Source organism: Aricia agestis, chromosome 10, assembly GCF_905147365.1.
Source record: "Aricia agestis chromosome 10, ilAriAges1.1, whole genome shotgun sequence".
Taxonomy (NCBI): Eukaryota; Metazoa; Arthropoda; class Insecta; order Lepidoptera; family Lycaenidae; genus Aricia; species Aricia agestis.
In genome coordinates this window covers 15,053,774-15,071,197 of record NC_056415.1, presented here as the reverse complement: position 1 = coordinate 15,071,197, position 17,424 = coordinate 15,053,774, and the positions used below count along the sequence as shown (strand labels likewise).

At 37.3% G+C, this 17,424-nt stretch overlaps 1 protein-coding gene across 1 annotated transcript in view; it reads left to right on the top strand.

The window, feature by feature from the left end:
* LOC121731137 (netrin receptor UNC5C-like) overlaps positions 1-6,770 on the top strand; it is a 33,940-nt gene extending 27,170 nt beyond the window's left edge. The window contains exons 11-13 of the mRNA XM_042120490.1: positions 1,253-1,335; positions 4,057-4,302; positions 5,131-6,770. Of these exons, the coding sequence (XP_041976424.1) occupies positions 1,253-1,335; positions 4,057-4,302; positions 5,131-6,293 (1,492 nt within the window). The 3' untranslated portion in view covers positions 6,294-6,770. The remainder of the gene's footprint in view (positions 1-1,252; positions 1,336-4,056; positions 4,303-5,130) is intronic.
* The last annotated feature ends 10,654 nt before the right edge of the window (positions 6,771-17,424 follow it).

Here is a 17,424-nt window from a genome sequence, read left to right as displayed (position 1 = left end):
TAATTTAAAATTGTAAATGTATAACATGCCCTCTACAAGTTCGTACACGCCTATTATTGTCCATTGTAGATTTGTAGCTCAACATGCACTGTCAGAGAAGTTGATTCGTAGGCAAAAATGTCTCAGCTATGTATCTGCCATATGAATCAATTTCTTTGATGGTCCAAACTTTAATTACTTACTATTTTTCATATTAAGCTGTATAAAATATGTTATTTAACAAACTTTTTGATACTTATTTTCCTATATCGTAATTTAACCGAGATCTGGCTTCGGCAAAATTATAATAAATAAAATTGGTAATTACGTTAAAACGATTGTGGATTTGAGCATTTTTAATTATGATATAATTGAAGTTTATTACAATTAAGTGTATAAATTGGTATTAAATAATATAAATAATAATAAACGTAATGGCAATGGGAAATTGGTATATTATAATCTCGATGTTGGAATTTAAAAGCCATTATGTAAATGAAACGTTATCAAACATACAGGGTGATATGCGGGCGTACTGTACATAAACAGCGTGTTTCAATATCGCACGCTCTTTGTTTTCGACGTTTCCAATTATTCTGCGCGCGTGCGAAATTATTTTGTAAATCTTGATAAAAAATATGGTGCAAAACAAAAATATACTCTGATTTCATACGAACTGTTTTTAAAGATATCAGTTTAGTTATGATAGACACTGGGCAATTATTTATTGCTAAGATACCACGAATTTCGCTTCCTGATTCAATCAAGCTTTGTGATAATTTATTATTGGCAAAAAAAAGCAAAAACTATACCACCATTTCGTTAATAGTTTTCCTTCCTAGAGAAATAGCTTGAGCTGGTTGACAGAACCTGTAAGATAGAATAGATAGCCCGATCTTTTCTCTTTTGGACCAAGAGCCTGCGACGGCCAAACTTTCCTCAGGTAAATTTTCAGCTTTCCTAAACTGAGGAAGGTCTAACCGACGCAGGCTCTTACTCTATTTAATATTGTGTTTCGGGGAGAAGGCAAGACTCAAGCAAGACTAAGGGCCTTTTTCACCACTTCCTGATATCTGCTATCCACCAATTAACTTGACAGATCAAGTATGGACAATCTGTCAAAAAAGTTGTGAATAGCCTATTAGGCACTTTATCAGAAAGTGGTAAAACAGACCCTTGTTATAATATTCTTCTTGACCATCCCGGACCAAGATAGTCCCAATTTTATACAAAAACCAACCTTATCCCATTGACATAAGTGTTATCTCCGCAGCTACGTGGCGCCGGTAGACCACGAGGTAAGGGCGGCGGGCACCGCGGGGTCAGACCACTCTGACTCCAGCTGCTTCCTGAGCTGTGAGTCACTTGATGCACCGCAATGGCGTGTTATTAAATTGATAGCTTGATGGCTTTTTCGTCCGATTTTTCAGGACAAAAAATACGTGTGGCACTCGGAGACTGCCGCGGTAAAACTATTGCATAGCATTTTTATTAACTTTTATAATTCGCAAAAGTACGTCTAGTCGCATGCACACAAACACCGTGCCGAAGTCTGGCAACATCGCACCAACCGGTACGGTTGTGCCAATTGGTGCGGCGAGCACTTCGCCCCGCCACACCGAGCCGAAGTCTCCCGAACTGAAGCGACGTTAGATGTTTTACGTTACGAAATTTCTTGATTAGCTGATTGATGATGATTGATTAGCTTGATTAGCTTGAAAAGCTATGCAAATGGCTTAAAACTTGTCGGGAATTAAAAAGTTACTTAAAATACTTTATTTTTGAGTAACTCGTGTGATCTAAAGCCTACTTCTGTTATAAGTTCTTTAAAAAGCCAAGTAGCAGTCCATCCAACACACTGACCTCTATAATACACTGGACAGGCTATGCAGTACAAAATGACAGCTATTTTTGTGCCGATTTGAAGCGCCGCGGTGAGCGTACTGTGAACTAATTACATAGAGAATTACAACCGCCATTTGCAAAATAGTAGTTCCAAATACACGCACTTCTGCTTTCAAATAGCAATCAGCGCCAATATGGCGACTTTCAAATAGGAACATTTTATTGATAGCGATCGCCTGTCCAGTGTATTATAGAGGTCAGTGATCCAACCTCACAAATAAGGTAACAGGCTCTTTAAATATGAGAGGACTTACGGCACCTCGGCCTCGGTTCAGGATCTAAGAGAGCTATCAATTTTGTAACGGGTCATGGCTTTTGTTTTGTTTACATTAGTAGCGCAGCAGTGTAGTATCCTGCTTCATAGTTTGATATAAAAATGCCTTATTCACTAAAACAGAATTATCATAATTCATTAGTATGTTGTGTGTGTATTTCGCTAATACTTTGCTTTAACTCATTAAAATATATGCTATCAAGTACCAATGTTAAAGTCATGTACAGTACTCCCAAATTAATAATGCGCATGGAAATCTTCGCTAATTGTCGTCATCACGAAAACATCCGAATCTATGAAACGTAAGAGCCCCAAACAATGCACTTGCATTTTGCACCTTGTTCAAAGGAAATAGTAGTAAATATCATATAGCCGGTGGCTGTCCGCTGTCGCCGGTCCGTCAATAAGTGCTACAACTCACCGGGAAGCCATCGCGGCGTTACCATGGTAATGTCCAAGCAACGTCAGGCGCTTCTACGTCGCTGCAAACCGCTGTTTTTCTTTAACCCGCGAGCATTCGCGCTATGAGCATTTTGCTCACAGCAAATTTAAAACACGTACCATTTGGTCAAAATTATGTTTATGGTCATCGTTTCTTCAGTAGCTGAGTTTTGTTTCGTCCCCTACCCCTGGATACAGATTCGCTCGTATGACGAGCTTTGTTGCGCCGTTTACCATCATGCGGCATTTTGCTCATCGCGCGGGTATCGGCGTAAGTACTTTTTTTCCTTATGAAACAGTTTTACTGCTACTGTTATGTAATATAATGGTTTTAAATGACTGTTAAGGAAAACTATTACGTATTTCTATTATAAATGGCTCGGGATCGGAAAAATGACTGCATTTTGGTGTGGTCATATCGAAAGTCGAGCAAGGTGCTCGACTTTCGCAAACCTTTGTACATCCTCTACAGAAACATCTTATTTTAACGTGATTAAATGTTTATTACTAGAATCTGGGTAACCAGGACAAGAAAAACCAAATAGAATCTGAGCGGTTTGCCCAAGACCCAAAAACCGGAAGACCAAAAAAGGCCTACATTTACTGCCAAATTTTTTTATGTACCGAGCAAAGTGTGTTCTTGTGATATATGTAAAGCTCGGAAATATAATGAAGATTAATACTTCCCACATATCTAAGTTTTAGTTTTTTTAAACATTTTTATTTGTGAATTTTTTTCCTCCATACCGCCTGAAGTGACTGAAAAAATTCTTGTCATGAATGTTAATGAAAATTAAAAAGATAAATGTTGATAAAGTTTTAAATATATACTTTTTGTAATAAATAAAGTGTACTTTATTTAATAGAATGAAAAAAGTAAAAATATTACTCTGTAAAACTTATATTTAATGATATTTATAAACGTGAGCAAAATGCTCAACGCGCGAGTGCTCGTGTAATTTTTAGGGGCGCGAGTGCTGGCGGGTTAAGTTAAGTTTAAAAAAGCGCTTGCAGCGACGTCTTCCGCCGCTCGGGAAATACGATGGTTGCCGAAAAATTACGAAAATTTCACTTTGGGAGCACTGTATTTATAGCCTCGTGCGATAAAGAAAATATTTAGCACATTATTTTGTAGGGTCAATATTTTGCTTACATATTTTGGATTACAATTCACAGTAAATTGAAACGATATAAAGTACGCTTTTATTAAGGCGATCACAATGATCCATGCTGGCCCACTGAAGGCCATCACCATATAGTGTACATACACAATACTGACATGGCCATTGTCCGCCATCATACACCATGTTTACACAATGGCGATGGCTTGTAGTGGGCCAGCATGGACCATTGTGAAGAGGAACATTTAGGCACTACACTTTGCAATCGCTTAACGCTTACCTTGAATAAGCGTCTATCTAATTAGCACAGAAAATAAAATGGCTACCTTTTTCCAGCGGGTTCGTCATACGGCAACGATAGTATAGAGATGTCACCTTCTTTGAAAAACAACGCGTCAGTTGATTCCAAACTGAGTTACCTGGAGGCTGCGACGTCCAAAATAGTAGGCGGTGATGGGGATTGGCTGAAGTTGGAGAAGTGTGGGGTGAGCCTCTTCGTTCCTGATGGGGTGGTGGAAAAGGAGGAACTGTTCTCCATAGAAGTGACTGACGAGGAATGGAACAAGCCGATATTGCAAGAAGGTCAGTAAATACGGAACTAGATGTTTCCCGGAACAAAATTTCGTCTTTTTTAAGAGTCGTCTATTTCTATACAATAAAAGTTTTCTATGTCCTTTCCCGGGGCTCAAAGTATTTCCAGATTTCATAATAATCAGTTCAGCGGTTGAGCGTGTAAAAAGGTGTCAGACAGACAGAAATGTAATAATAATATACTCGTCTAGAAGTTCTTTAGAATTGTTACATTATAAATTTCAGCATTTGAGATGCAATTACTATAAGCTACATTGTTGATTTGCTTGGTAAAAAGTTGTATACGTAAAGACGTGGCAAACGACGGCACATTCCTTAACTCTAAACTAAAAAAAATATACATACAGCCTCCTCCTTTTTAGAAGCCGGTCAAAAATTGTTTGCATTCATAGAAAAATAAGTTTTCAAATCCCTTATATTTATATGAAGCCTGAATTGAATAGAATTCCAAACTTACCCGACCTAGATGTTACCCAAATAAAATGACCTTTTAACCCAAATCTTGCTCCAAAATATTTTAGACGAAATGCTCCAGTTACTAAAATACTCCTCTTGAAATAACAGCCTTTGTTTAAAGTTATTCAATTAATCTGGCCTAGATCCATCGATAGCATTTTAAGATTTCAAGTTGTCATTGTTACTGTAATAGTAAAATAATACTAAAAAGATGAAATAATATTTTATTATTTCCGATAAGTCATACAAACTTTGGCACATAACAAGCCTTAGAAGCCTTAAAGCCCTAAATTTCATAAAAAAAGTTAAAGTAAATTATAGAACTGATAATCTATTATGAAGTCCGTCTTCTCTTGTCCCCAGGTGAAACGCAACTGAGTCCCGTGATACGATGTGGTCCGAAGAACTTCCATTTCCCAAAAGGGGTGATACTAACGTTCCCCCATTGCGCTGCCGTCAAAAACTCAAGCTGGACGCTTTCAGTGCTCCAGAAACCTGAAGAAATTAATACAAGGGAATGGAGAAAGGTATTAACGCTTGGACAAGAGACGCCAGGAACGCCGATCTTCACCCAAGTAGATCCATCGAAAGCGTACATCGTGTGCGAATTTCTTACCGACTTTGTTCTCGTTGGTCGAAGTTTTGACGGATTAGATGGTAAGTTGCTAAAGATAGCCCTCTTCCTTAGCAAACGCCTGGATGGATACTACAACTTACATGTACGAGTGTTCAACGACACCCCCTATGCTTTCCACCATTGCTTCGAGACCGAAAAGCGCTCCAATGGGTTCCTGCTTTGCGATCCCAAAACGATGTACTTCCAAGAAAACTGCTCCGATTTGTGCATCAATGTCAGGGACGTGGGAGCGGGGTGGAAGATCCAATCGGAAGGCCGAAGCGAGCTGTCCTTTTCGCACGTATGGAATATGAACATACGCTCCCTTCATTCGGTGTTTCTACTCCAGCAGCTAGACGCGATGAATTGCCTAGATCTTAACGTGACGATCTATCAAAAGCAAAACCAATCAAATCCGGTGAATTTCAGTTTAAAAACGAACGATTTCAACTCGCATTTCAACTGCAATAAACGGTTCAGCTACTCGGGCGTGGAAATGGGTTACAGCATCAATATCTTCGAAAATCCGTTTAATTACTCCTCCCTGACGAAAAAAGAGGGGAGGTACGACTACGTGTATCGACGGGACGCGCACAGGAACAGCTGTAGTCTCGACAATAGCTACTATAGGAGCAATGTTTTGACCAAATCGGACCGAGTGATACTCTGCAAGCTTCTAGATGGGCTATCCTCGAAAGGGAACGATTGGAGGATGCTAGCCGAGAAATTAAAGTTGACGTCCTTCTACTATTATTTCTCGAATACTTGCTCGCCGACGGAGGATATTTTGAATCTGTGGATATGTAGGAACAATGATGTGAACATGTTGGTCAGTTTGTCGCGAATCTTTCGGGAGATGGCCAGGATCGACTGCGCGACCGTTGTCGAGAGGCGATGCTTTCCAAATTAAGTCGGCGCGTGAACGGACATTTTATTTAGTTGGATTATACCAAATTGTGATACACTTTATGTAATGTTCGGATATATTTGTTTAGACATTTTACACTATAATTCTAGTCATAAATTAAGAGATTAACAACGATGTATCAGCGAATTATTTTATGTCATTAAGTTAGCACCTTTAATATTAGTTTATTCACTACAACTCCGCTTGAGTATTTCATTAATTTAGTAAGTATACTTAGATGATAAACGGCAATGCAGTGCACAATTTTTTACTATAAGTTTAAGCGTAACTTACCTTAATTTTTTTCTCTGACGCTCTGGACCATAGTCTGGATACTCCTTAATTTTTTCTAGCCAGAAACTAAACACCCTTACTAATAAACATATCCACACCAGCAATGCGGATGTTATACATTAGTTACAACTACTGTTTTACAAAACACAATGAATTGTAACATCTAATATAGAACAGTGTCACAGAATAATAAATCACAAGTTATTCAAATAATAATTAATATTATTATTGGTTCACAGTTCAGAGTACAAAAAAAAAACAAATTGAGTTTTAAATAGGGAACACGTTAGCATACTGTCTCATAAAGTTAATATACCTAGCGGAATAGAGAAACAAAGGCCTGAGCAAGCAAGATATCACTATCAGTAACACTGCGTGGTAAAAAGAGACGTGTGATACATGACAGCTATTTTTTCCATATTCTGTTTGACGTCCAGTCGGCACTTATCGGCACTTTGACAATTTAATCTCTTAGAAAGATGTTTGTGTGAGTGTATAATATGTATACAAATTTTTATACACAGACGTAAATCAATTTTGGTTTACTTTGACAGCTCGAGATTGTTGCTCTATTCCGCTAGGTATATTAACTTTATGTACTTTTACTTTTATGTCAATTTTAATAATTTCACAAACACAATACGGATGGTCGCATACGCAAAGTATTTTACGGATTTCGGTGTTGTTAATGGAGAGTCCGAGAGTCCCCTAAACTACCCCCTAAAGCATGTTTTCATTCAATTTCCAAATTTCGATTTGGAATTCCGTGAGACTAGCGCAAACGTTCAAAATTTTTCGAACTGGCCGCATTTAAGCACAGCGTGTGCTTAAATGCGGCCAGTTCGAAAAATTTAAAATTGAAATATTTTTTTGTATTCTTAATCGGATTGTATATTTATAAATTAATACGTGAGAGAAAAACCTTGTAACCCTTTTTACGAAAAATGGGGAAACGTAGGTGCATGAAATTTCGTACAGTTATAGTTTATATGGTGAAGGAGTGCATCGAGCTAATATTATTTTAAAATTATGCTTTTATCATATATATTTTTAACAAATAAAACGTTACATACACTACGACACTACTACTAGGAAAAATGACAGATTTTTGAGTGACAAGCCTATACATACGAATTATACTCTTTTATTTATGGTTGAAGCTGTTGACAACAAGTTGACAAATTGAAAATGGATTATTGTTTTTTTATTTAATTTTAGATACTATTAGACAATGATTAAACGGCCAGTCTGAGATCTGCATAGCTAGGGGTTTCCCAGTCGATTCTTCGGAAGAAAGTAATGGCAGTTTCTTTCCCATGTCTACATATCTTTTTCCCGAGCATGGCACCACCCATCGACTTGAGTTTCAGTGGACAAAGACAAGAAACTTTTTCCATAGCAACCATTAAAGCAACGGCAATTATTTTTTTTGACATTTAGTTTCTTGGTTCTTTTTTTTAATTAAGGCACCTCGGCTATAAAACCATACGAATAAAATACGAATACGAATAATAAAAACTAAGGAACTTTATTATTCGTAGTTTGTAGATCAAAACTATAATTCCGGCTATAGACAGGGTTGCTACACATCGATTTTTTGAATTTGCCGCCATTTACTCGACAATGGCCATGGTTTTATAGCCAAGTGCCATAATAAAAAAAAACAGAATCAAGAAACTAAATGTCAAAAGCGGATCGTCATGCTTGACATATAGATTTTCAAAAGCGAAAGATATCGAGATACGAAAGAAACTTTTACTCCAATGTTTTTCCGGTAAAACTGTCAAAATTTAGTTTCTTTCGTTTGTCTACGTGCTTGTGCTAGCTATGCAGCTGAGTCCCAGAGACAAGAATTGAAAAAAACTATGATGAAGTCAATATTTTTTACAAAATATAGGTAGTAGTCTTAATGTCGTTGCGAGTAAGGTCGAATTTCGACCATTGGGTGATCTCTAGTCTACCTAGATGCTGAAGCATGTGTCTAACAAAATGCTAGGCCGATATACATCAGGAAGATATATTAAGATAATCATCAAACTACACTTTAATTATATAATGGCACATAATATTTTCATTGCTATGTTTTGATTTTACTTCACCTGTGTTAATCTTAATTCGAACGTGGTCCGTGGATATTATAGTTATTGGTATTGTTTTAATATAGTACCTACGTATGTGTATTATAAATAGATGCAGTATTATATTTAGAATAAAGGCGTTTTAGTAGTGATTTTAAATTTTTGGAATAAATATTTAAAAAAATTCGTTGTTTGCCTTAAGTCCTTCAATATTTATTAAAAAAACTTACTTTCTTTTTGGCGTCATTCAATAATGATTGTCATATTGTAAACTAGAGATGTAGAGCAGCACTACATCTATTTCTTCAAAATCAGTCCAGCAGTTTAAAATCTGACAAAACGTACTTAGTTGTTACTAAGTTTTTTTTTTAAATACCTCATATGACATTTGTATAAAATATACGTTGATATTTGGCCATAGCACGATCGCAAAATAGCTAGAAATTCGTCTCTAAAAGAAAGTTTATTGATTCTACCTCTTATACGACTTCGCATGATAATATCACTTGCCTGTAAATACAATTATACAAAGTGTAACAAAACTAAGTGATAACGGATAATACGTTACTATTTGTGTATTGGTTCATACATAGAGTTCACTGTGAAAGCAGCAGCGCCGAAAGAGTTACTGAAAAATTCATGACACAATCGCAAAGAGTAACTGTTTTATCACCTTTGTGTGGAAAAATTCATGACACATTCGCAAAAAAAATTGCTCTTCAACGCTGCTACTTTCAAAGTAAACTCTTTATAATATTAAGGAACACATACACACCCTAAAGTATTATCACTTAGTTTTGTTACACCTTGTAGATTGAAAGAGAAGAAACATTGGCCGAATTTTAGTTCGGCGACCCGACTATTATAGTAACCCACTGCATCTATAAGGACATCACTATAAATATTTAGGAACACACTCCTGTATTCTCACATGCCTTACCCTACATCCTGCTGTTAATTATTAACAACTAGCGACTCGCCCCGGCGTCGCACGGGTATAAAATATATAGCCACTGAAAAAATGATTAAAATCGATAGCCTATGATCCTTCACGTGGTCTACTTCTTATCTGTGCCAAATAACATAAAAATTGCTCCAGTAGTTCGCGAGATAAGCCCTTTCAAATAATTTCCCCCGTTCATTCCACATTCTCCTATTAGTCTTAGAGTGATAAAATATAGCCTATAGCCTTCCTCAATAAATGGGCTATCTAACACTGAAATATTTTTTCAAATCGGACCAGTAGTTCCTGAGATTAAAGCTTTACCACTGTAAAGTCGACCCTCGTAGCATACTCGTAGCATACTCGTAGCATATTATAGTATGTTACGAGTATGCTACGAGGGTCGACTTTATAGCGGTCAAGCTATAGCGCGTTCAAGTTAGCCCTTTCAAATAATTTACCCCGTTTTTTTTCCACATTTTCCTCTATTTCTTCGTTAGCGTGATAAAATATAGCCTCTCGATAAATGGGCTATCTAACACTGTAAGAATCATCAAAATCCGTTGCGTAGTTTTAAATATTAAAGGGAACAACGGGACATGAGGAAAAAAAAGCGACATTGTTTTATAATATGTATATATAGATATAGACGACGGACTGACGATAGTACTGAATAAACTTATAGTAAGTACTCTTACGATACCGTCGTGTTACTCGATTACGGCGAAGCAAGAAGGGTAGTGATTTTTCTATATAACTAGGTGAGTAACAACCTATTATTTTCTGGACTTAATCTGTACAATATTTCCTCAGAAAGTATGATAATACATAAAGGTGAAACAAAGCGGTTTCTGTGTTAAAAACTTACAGACATACATACATTTTTGCATTTATGGTATTGGTATGAATAAAATAATGGCATTATATAAATCCTTTTCTTTACAACAGATCACGACATAACGAATTCCTGTAAATACAGCTTCACACTTATTGCGTGAATCGCGCACGAGTTACGACAAAAATTCGTACATGAAATGTAACTGGTAACACCTATATTGATATGTTTTGGCTATGCCCCAAAACCGCAAAGCCTGAAAGAACTACCTGTTCTAGAAGCTTTTTGCTGAATATTCTTTTTTTTTTATTTAATTAAGGGGCCGTCTATGGGCTCTGCGCATATTCATTAGATGAATAGCTGACATAATATTTCAAGTACAACTATAGATTACATACAATAGATTTTTTCCAAAAAATGATTATTAAATTAAAATAGACCTTTTGCTACAAATAACTATATATACGAGTGAACATACAGCTGTTGTTACTAGGTACTATATTCAGAGAAGTTGATTCATAGGCAGATGGCGAACCTATAATTATTTAATTGCGTGAGACGTCGTGCAAATCTGTCATTTTGCTAAGTACTCACATACGGTTTTGCTCGATAGTTTTACTCCAAATCTAGTAATAATTACCTACTGTGTGGACCGCAAACCTGACAGCTCCTGACAGCTCGAAGGCTCGCATCGAGCCGCTTTAAGGATTGATGGAACCGGATCGAGCCGGATTGATGGAATGAAATATATCGATTTAGAATAAAACTATCGAGCAACGCTGAATGTGTGGACGAAAGCCCGAGCCGCGGGTTTTGCTCGACATTATTGCTCGATTGAGCGAAACCGTATGTGAGTACCTACTTAGCAAAATCCATACAAATTTAGAAACGCATCTACGCGTAGCGTTGCGGTCTGAATTGGCCATTAAGTTGACTTAATACGACCAAATGACATAGGTCCGTCAACTGCTTACGAATCAATTTCTTCGATGGTACCTAATAGCTTAACCAGGCTTAACCGTCACGCCATTTTCGAAAAATTTTCAATTTCTAATTACTCTCATTAAAAATCATCACAAAAAATGGTTAATGTTTACACTTGAAATATCGGGCCACACTAATGTGCTAGCGGCTTTTTATTTGCATCTCCGTTTTATTGTTTACGTTGTAAGAAATGTGACAAGGAGAGAAACGATATAAGCTGCCTTATATTTTTTGGCGCCCATTTTGGGCGCTTGACAGATGAGAGGCTAAGTAATTTTTGCGGAGTGGTGCGAATCGCAGAAACTGTGTGAAACAGCCTAAACAGTAAACACAATCTATATCACAATCCACAAGTATTCGGTCGTCGACAGTTCGAAGCCACAAAAGATTTCGTTTTATCCTCCCCATTATACAGATCAGTGCGTTTCTGCGTACATCTTTGATCACAGGAAGAGCGTCTTGGGAGAGTACAATTCAACTTATTTAATTTTCGCCAATTTAAGTTGAGGAAGATCAAGCGAAGCTTAACTTTAATTAATCTCCTTTTTACGTGAAATATTAATTTGTGGATTAAAAGTTACTCAAATAATATCTTAGTTCAGACAATATAATGCGTTTGATACACAAAATAAACAGCGGGGCTAAAATAGTCGCTTTGAAGAATCATATTCAGAATCATTATATTATGATTCATTTTTTAAAAATCGCAAAATGCAAGTCTGTTTGCAATTCATGTCTAGTAATTCGTACTGATTTGACATATTTTGTCAGTTTGACAGTTTTGACAATTCATTTACTGAATTGATTGAGAGGAATTGCTAAATATGACCATTTTAGCCCCGCTGTATATATATATACATATATGAAAATGTCTTGGCTAATTGGCCTTCTGTTATAAAAACACTTTTAGGCAAAATAGGTATTAGTAGATAAGCTACTATTTATCTATAATTCATCATCATACTGTGTTAAAAGGTAATAATAATTAGTTCAGTGTTTAGCATTCTAATTCCCTGACACTTATTAGCACATTCCTTAATTTTTGAGACTTTCTGTTTTTCGGAGTGTCTTAAAATTTTCTTTTTTTGTAAGTACTTATTTCTTTTTCCACATTCCGTCACACAAAACAGACTATTCGGAATACAAACATCCAAAGGGTTTTCTCACGAGTGACAGTTTAGTGTTGGCCCTTGTGGTGAGGGCTGCACCTAATTGGAGAGCTCCTTAGCCCTTCGCTCTAGTATACGGGCTGCGGTCTCTTCACTTTAACGGCTGTTCTCATTTCTTATAGTGTGAATGTTCTTGTGTTTAGAAACGTTTTTAGGATTTAGTTGGGTACCTACTACCTACACAGAATGGTGTGGAAAAAACTTGAGTTGGTTTAGGTTGGGTTTCATTTAGGGAGGTTTTAATTAAATATTATTTTAAGTTGCACGTACAAAAGGCATAATAATACCTTTATCATTATGTTTACTTTTATGTTTAATAATACTTTTATTATTATATTACTTATAGGTATATTTATTTCCATTAGTCCTTACTAATGGAAATAAATTTACCTATAATAATTTAAAAAATAGGATCATAAGTACCTAGTATAAGATAGGCTTTCCAAATGTAAAGTTATGCTATTCAGGCTATATTCAGGTATCTACTGAATTAAATGTTAAAAACAGTAATGTAATATGTAACTTTAGAAATATTTACTACCTTTTATTTATAAAAGGTTTTGAAGCTTCAATAAAATCAGATGACAACGATCAATGATGACGTCTTCGTTTATCAAATCAAATCATTTAATTCGGGCATCAGAGGCCCATATAACAAATACCTTAAATCTAAAATACATAATATAATCCTACTAATATTATAAAGGCGAAAGTTTGTTTGGATGTATGGATGTTTGTTACTCTTTTACGATAAAACTACTGAACGGATTTTAATGAAACTTTACAATAATATAGCTTATACATCAGAATAACACATAGGCTACAATTTTAACCGACTTTCAAAATGGGAAAGGTGATATGTTTGTTTTCTTATGTTCAACGATTACTCCGCCGTTTGTTAACCGATTTTCAAAATTTTTCTTTTGGTATATAGGGTATCATCCCAATTTGGTATTATATTCACAAAGTGGTGATCTGATGAAGGATGCATAAGTAATCGAGGGAACTCCTCAAAATTTATAGGGAAACATGTGGTGACTTCGGTTTCGTGAGAAGTATTCTAAGCATATGCTACCAACAAGTAAGATTTTGCACCGAGGTATACCTAGTATACCGTGGTTCGGAAGGTGCTGAGAGAACTCCTGATTCTTTATATATACAAGTTTGGGAGTTTCGGCGTTGTTTTAAGAACGGAAAGCATATGCTACTATGCAAATTACATTCATCATCATCATCATCATCACTACCATATTATACCATACATCATCCCATGGTTATGACTTATGAGCCTATAATGACCCTGTTATTGGTACTTTTCATAGTCTTTTAGATCGAGACTCGAGTTTGTCAAGCGATAATTGAAAAAAATCTATACTTAATACATATTATAAACCTGAAGAGTATGTTTGCTTGAACGTGCTAATCTCAGGAACTACTGGTCCGATTTAAAAACTTATTTCAGTGTTAGATAACTAATTTATCAAGTAAGACTATAGGCTCTATATTATCACGCTAAGACTAATACGACCGAAGAACCTCAGGAAAATATGGGAAAAACAGGGGAAATATTAGAAATTACGAACTACTGGAGCAATTTTTATGGCAATGTTTGGCATAGATATTATATAGAGTAAACCAAGTGAAGGGAGTAGGGAAATAAGAGCTATTTTTTATGGGAAAATGTACGGTTTCCGTAAAATTCCTAATTTACGCGGGCGAAGCCGCAAGGGACATCTAGTTATATAATAAATACCTTAAAACTAACATACATATTTTATATATACTTAAAAACTAACACTTTCACATTTTGCTGGCGACGTGACTCGCTTCGTTCCGGAGTCTCCCCCGGAACCTCCGATCATGATGACATCATGACACTACGATGTAACAACACATACAATATGTACATAGGTACTTACATATAATGCTAAAATCATCACCCTCTTTTCCTTGTCGTAGTCGGGCAACGAAACTTTGAAGTATCAATTCAGTGTACAGTCGCGTACACCGGGACAAAGGATAACTAATAGAGCTTTTAGCGCCCACTGTACCGGTGAGTGGTGAATTCAGATATTTTTCTGTAAGTTTCTAGCAAAATGATCCTTATGTGGTTACTATAAGGTGCTATCAGAGGTGAAATGATTTAGAATGGTGCTGAGTGAAAACGCATGATGTACGACTGGTAGCGACTGATAAATGTCACGTGACAGAAAACACTTGGTACAGTATTACGCTGAAATCTTGTTGATATATCAAGACGTGTAAGTTGAGTTTATGTTTAGTAAGTATGATTTGAAAACAACAAACTAACTCTATAGAAACTCAAAAATATTCTTTATTAAAGTAAATGTTTTTCTTTGTTAAAAAACGTTAAATTTCCGAAATACTAATATACTAAATAATAATATACTTTGAATCCGAATAGGTCCGAAAGTCCTATTCGGATTCAAAGTATATTTATATTATTTAGAAGTGGAAGAACCATGCTTCGGCATGAATGGGTCGGCTCGACCAGAGAAATACCACGTTCTCACAGAAAACCGGTGTGAAACAGCGCTTGCGCTGTGTTTCGCTAAGTGAGTAAGTTTACCGGAGGCCCAATCCCCTACCCTATTCCCTTCCCTTCCCACCTGCAGCTCTTCTGATGCTGCGAGTGTCCATGGGCAATGGAAGTTGCTTTCCATCAGGTGATCCGTTTGCTCGTGTGCCCCCTTATTTCATAAAAAAATAAGCATAATACCTTTCTGGTTCTGGTTCACACGCCTTCTAAAGTGAATTCGCAGACATACTCACTTAATATGTATGTAGGTAAAATGTTTGTAAGAATAGCTATGTAAGGACGGAAAACGTGTGTACGATGCGGCCAGTCGAGTGGACAGTAGCAAACTTTGACAGTCCAAGGTGTAGAAATGGTCAGCCTTGTCGAATTTCGGCTAAACCGTGGGAGACAACTAGTTGCAAGTCCAAAGTTCCAAAACTTATGCAGGACTCCCTAATATATAAATAATGAACAGGGTGTCAGCAAGGGACGTTCACAGCTACGTATTCGTAAAACGATTCCTACTGATTGTTTTGCTGCTTTTGCTGATTTTGTGATTCTGAAAATTCAGTAATAAGGTAGAATAAAGCAAAGCCTAAAACCGCAAGCAAAATAAAGTAATTCATGGTTAATTTTTTGTTATTTTTATAATTGCTATAATAATTTCCGTGACGAATTTGTAGAGGGGAGTGGGGACATATTAATATTCTTTTTATTTTTCATAAATTGTCCAAGATTGATTAATCCTCTTAAGCGGAGTCCACACCGCCCTTTTTTCCATACAAACGTTGTCCCCTATTTCCTCCCTGGATAATGCTAGTAGAGTTATAATTTTTTTCCTGAATATCTACGGCCACTAATACAATGTCCCTATGTTTTCTTTTTTTTCATAATTTAATTATTAAATAAGATATGAACGTTCAAAAACCCAAAAAAATGGCCAGATTAGATTATACAAAAAAAAAAAACTAAAACATAGGAACACAGCTCAAGCCTTTCTTTAATCTTTAATAAAAAAGTACTTAAATCGGTTAAGTTTTGGAGAAGGAATCAGGGGACAACGAATCGTTGATTTTCTGTAGTTGTCTCTATCGCGTTCTGCGTTATAGGCTTGAGGTAAGGGAGAGTTTTGCCCGTGGGAGAGCCACGCTTCGGCACGAATGGGCCGGCTCGACCGGAGAAATACCACGGCCTCACAGAAAACCGGCGTGAAACAGCGCTTGCGCTGTGTTTCGCCGAGAGAGTGAGTTTACCGGAGGCCCAATCCCCTACCCCCCCTAGAAATGCCGCAGTTGAAAAACAATTTGTTACCCCAGGAGGGTACCAACTGCGTTGGAGAATCCCTCTCTGGACGTCCATGCTCAGGAACCCCTGGAACTGAACGTGGACGTCCAGGTTGTCCCTCGTATTCTGGGGAGGGCAAAACTGCGCTCCAATCTGCTCGGGGCAAGAGCAAACACACAAAGGCACCCCCCTCGATATTAAACATGGACTTTTGTAATATCAGGGGATTACACTCCAACCTTAATGCCGTCCATTACCACCTTGAGACGGCAAGGCCGGCTTTGCTCTTTTTAACCGAGACGCAGATATCATCTCCGAGTCACACATCATACCTTTCCCACCCAGGGTATTACCTCGAGCACTCCTTTCTACCCAAAGCTGGAGTGTGTGTGTATATCAGAGATGATATCAGCTCTCGCCGCCTCAGCAATCTTGAGGTCATGGACCTATCAAATTTATGGCTCCGCATAGATTGCGACGACCACCCTCGGGTCTATGCGTGCCTATATAGGTCCCATAGTGGTGACCCCGAGACGGACCGACTCTTGGAGCACCTACAAGCTGCTTCAGATTTTGTGCAGCGGCAGATCCCATCCGCAGAGATCATAATACTTGGCGACTTTAATGCCCACCACGCCGACTGGCTCAATTCCAGTAAAACTGATCACGCGGGGAGATCTGTCTGCAACTTTGCCCTTGCGAACGACTTGACACAACTGGTTACTACGCCTACGCGAATCCCAGATGTGGATGGTCAGAATCCTTCCTTGTTGGACCTCCTACTGACTTCAAATCCTGACGGCTACCAAATATCCGTAACCGCACCACTTGGTTCATCGGATCATTGCCTTGTTAGGAGTTCTGTGCCACTTACGACGGTGTTAAGACAGCGCGCTGTTAAATACCGTCGTGTGTGGCACTACAAGTCAGCAGACTGGGATGGGATGCGGTCGTTTTTTGCATCCTATCCTTGGGGGCACGTGTGCTTCTCGCCGGATGATCTCGACA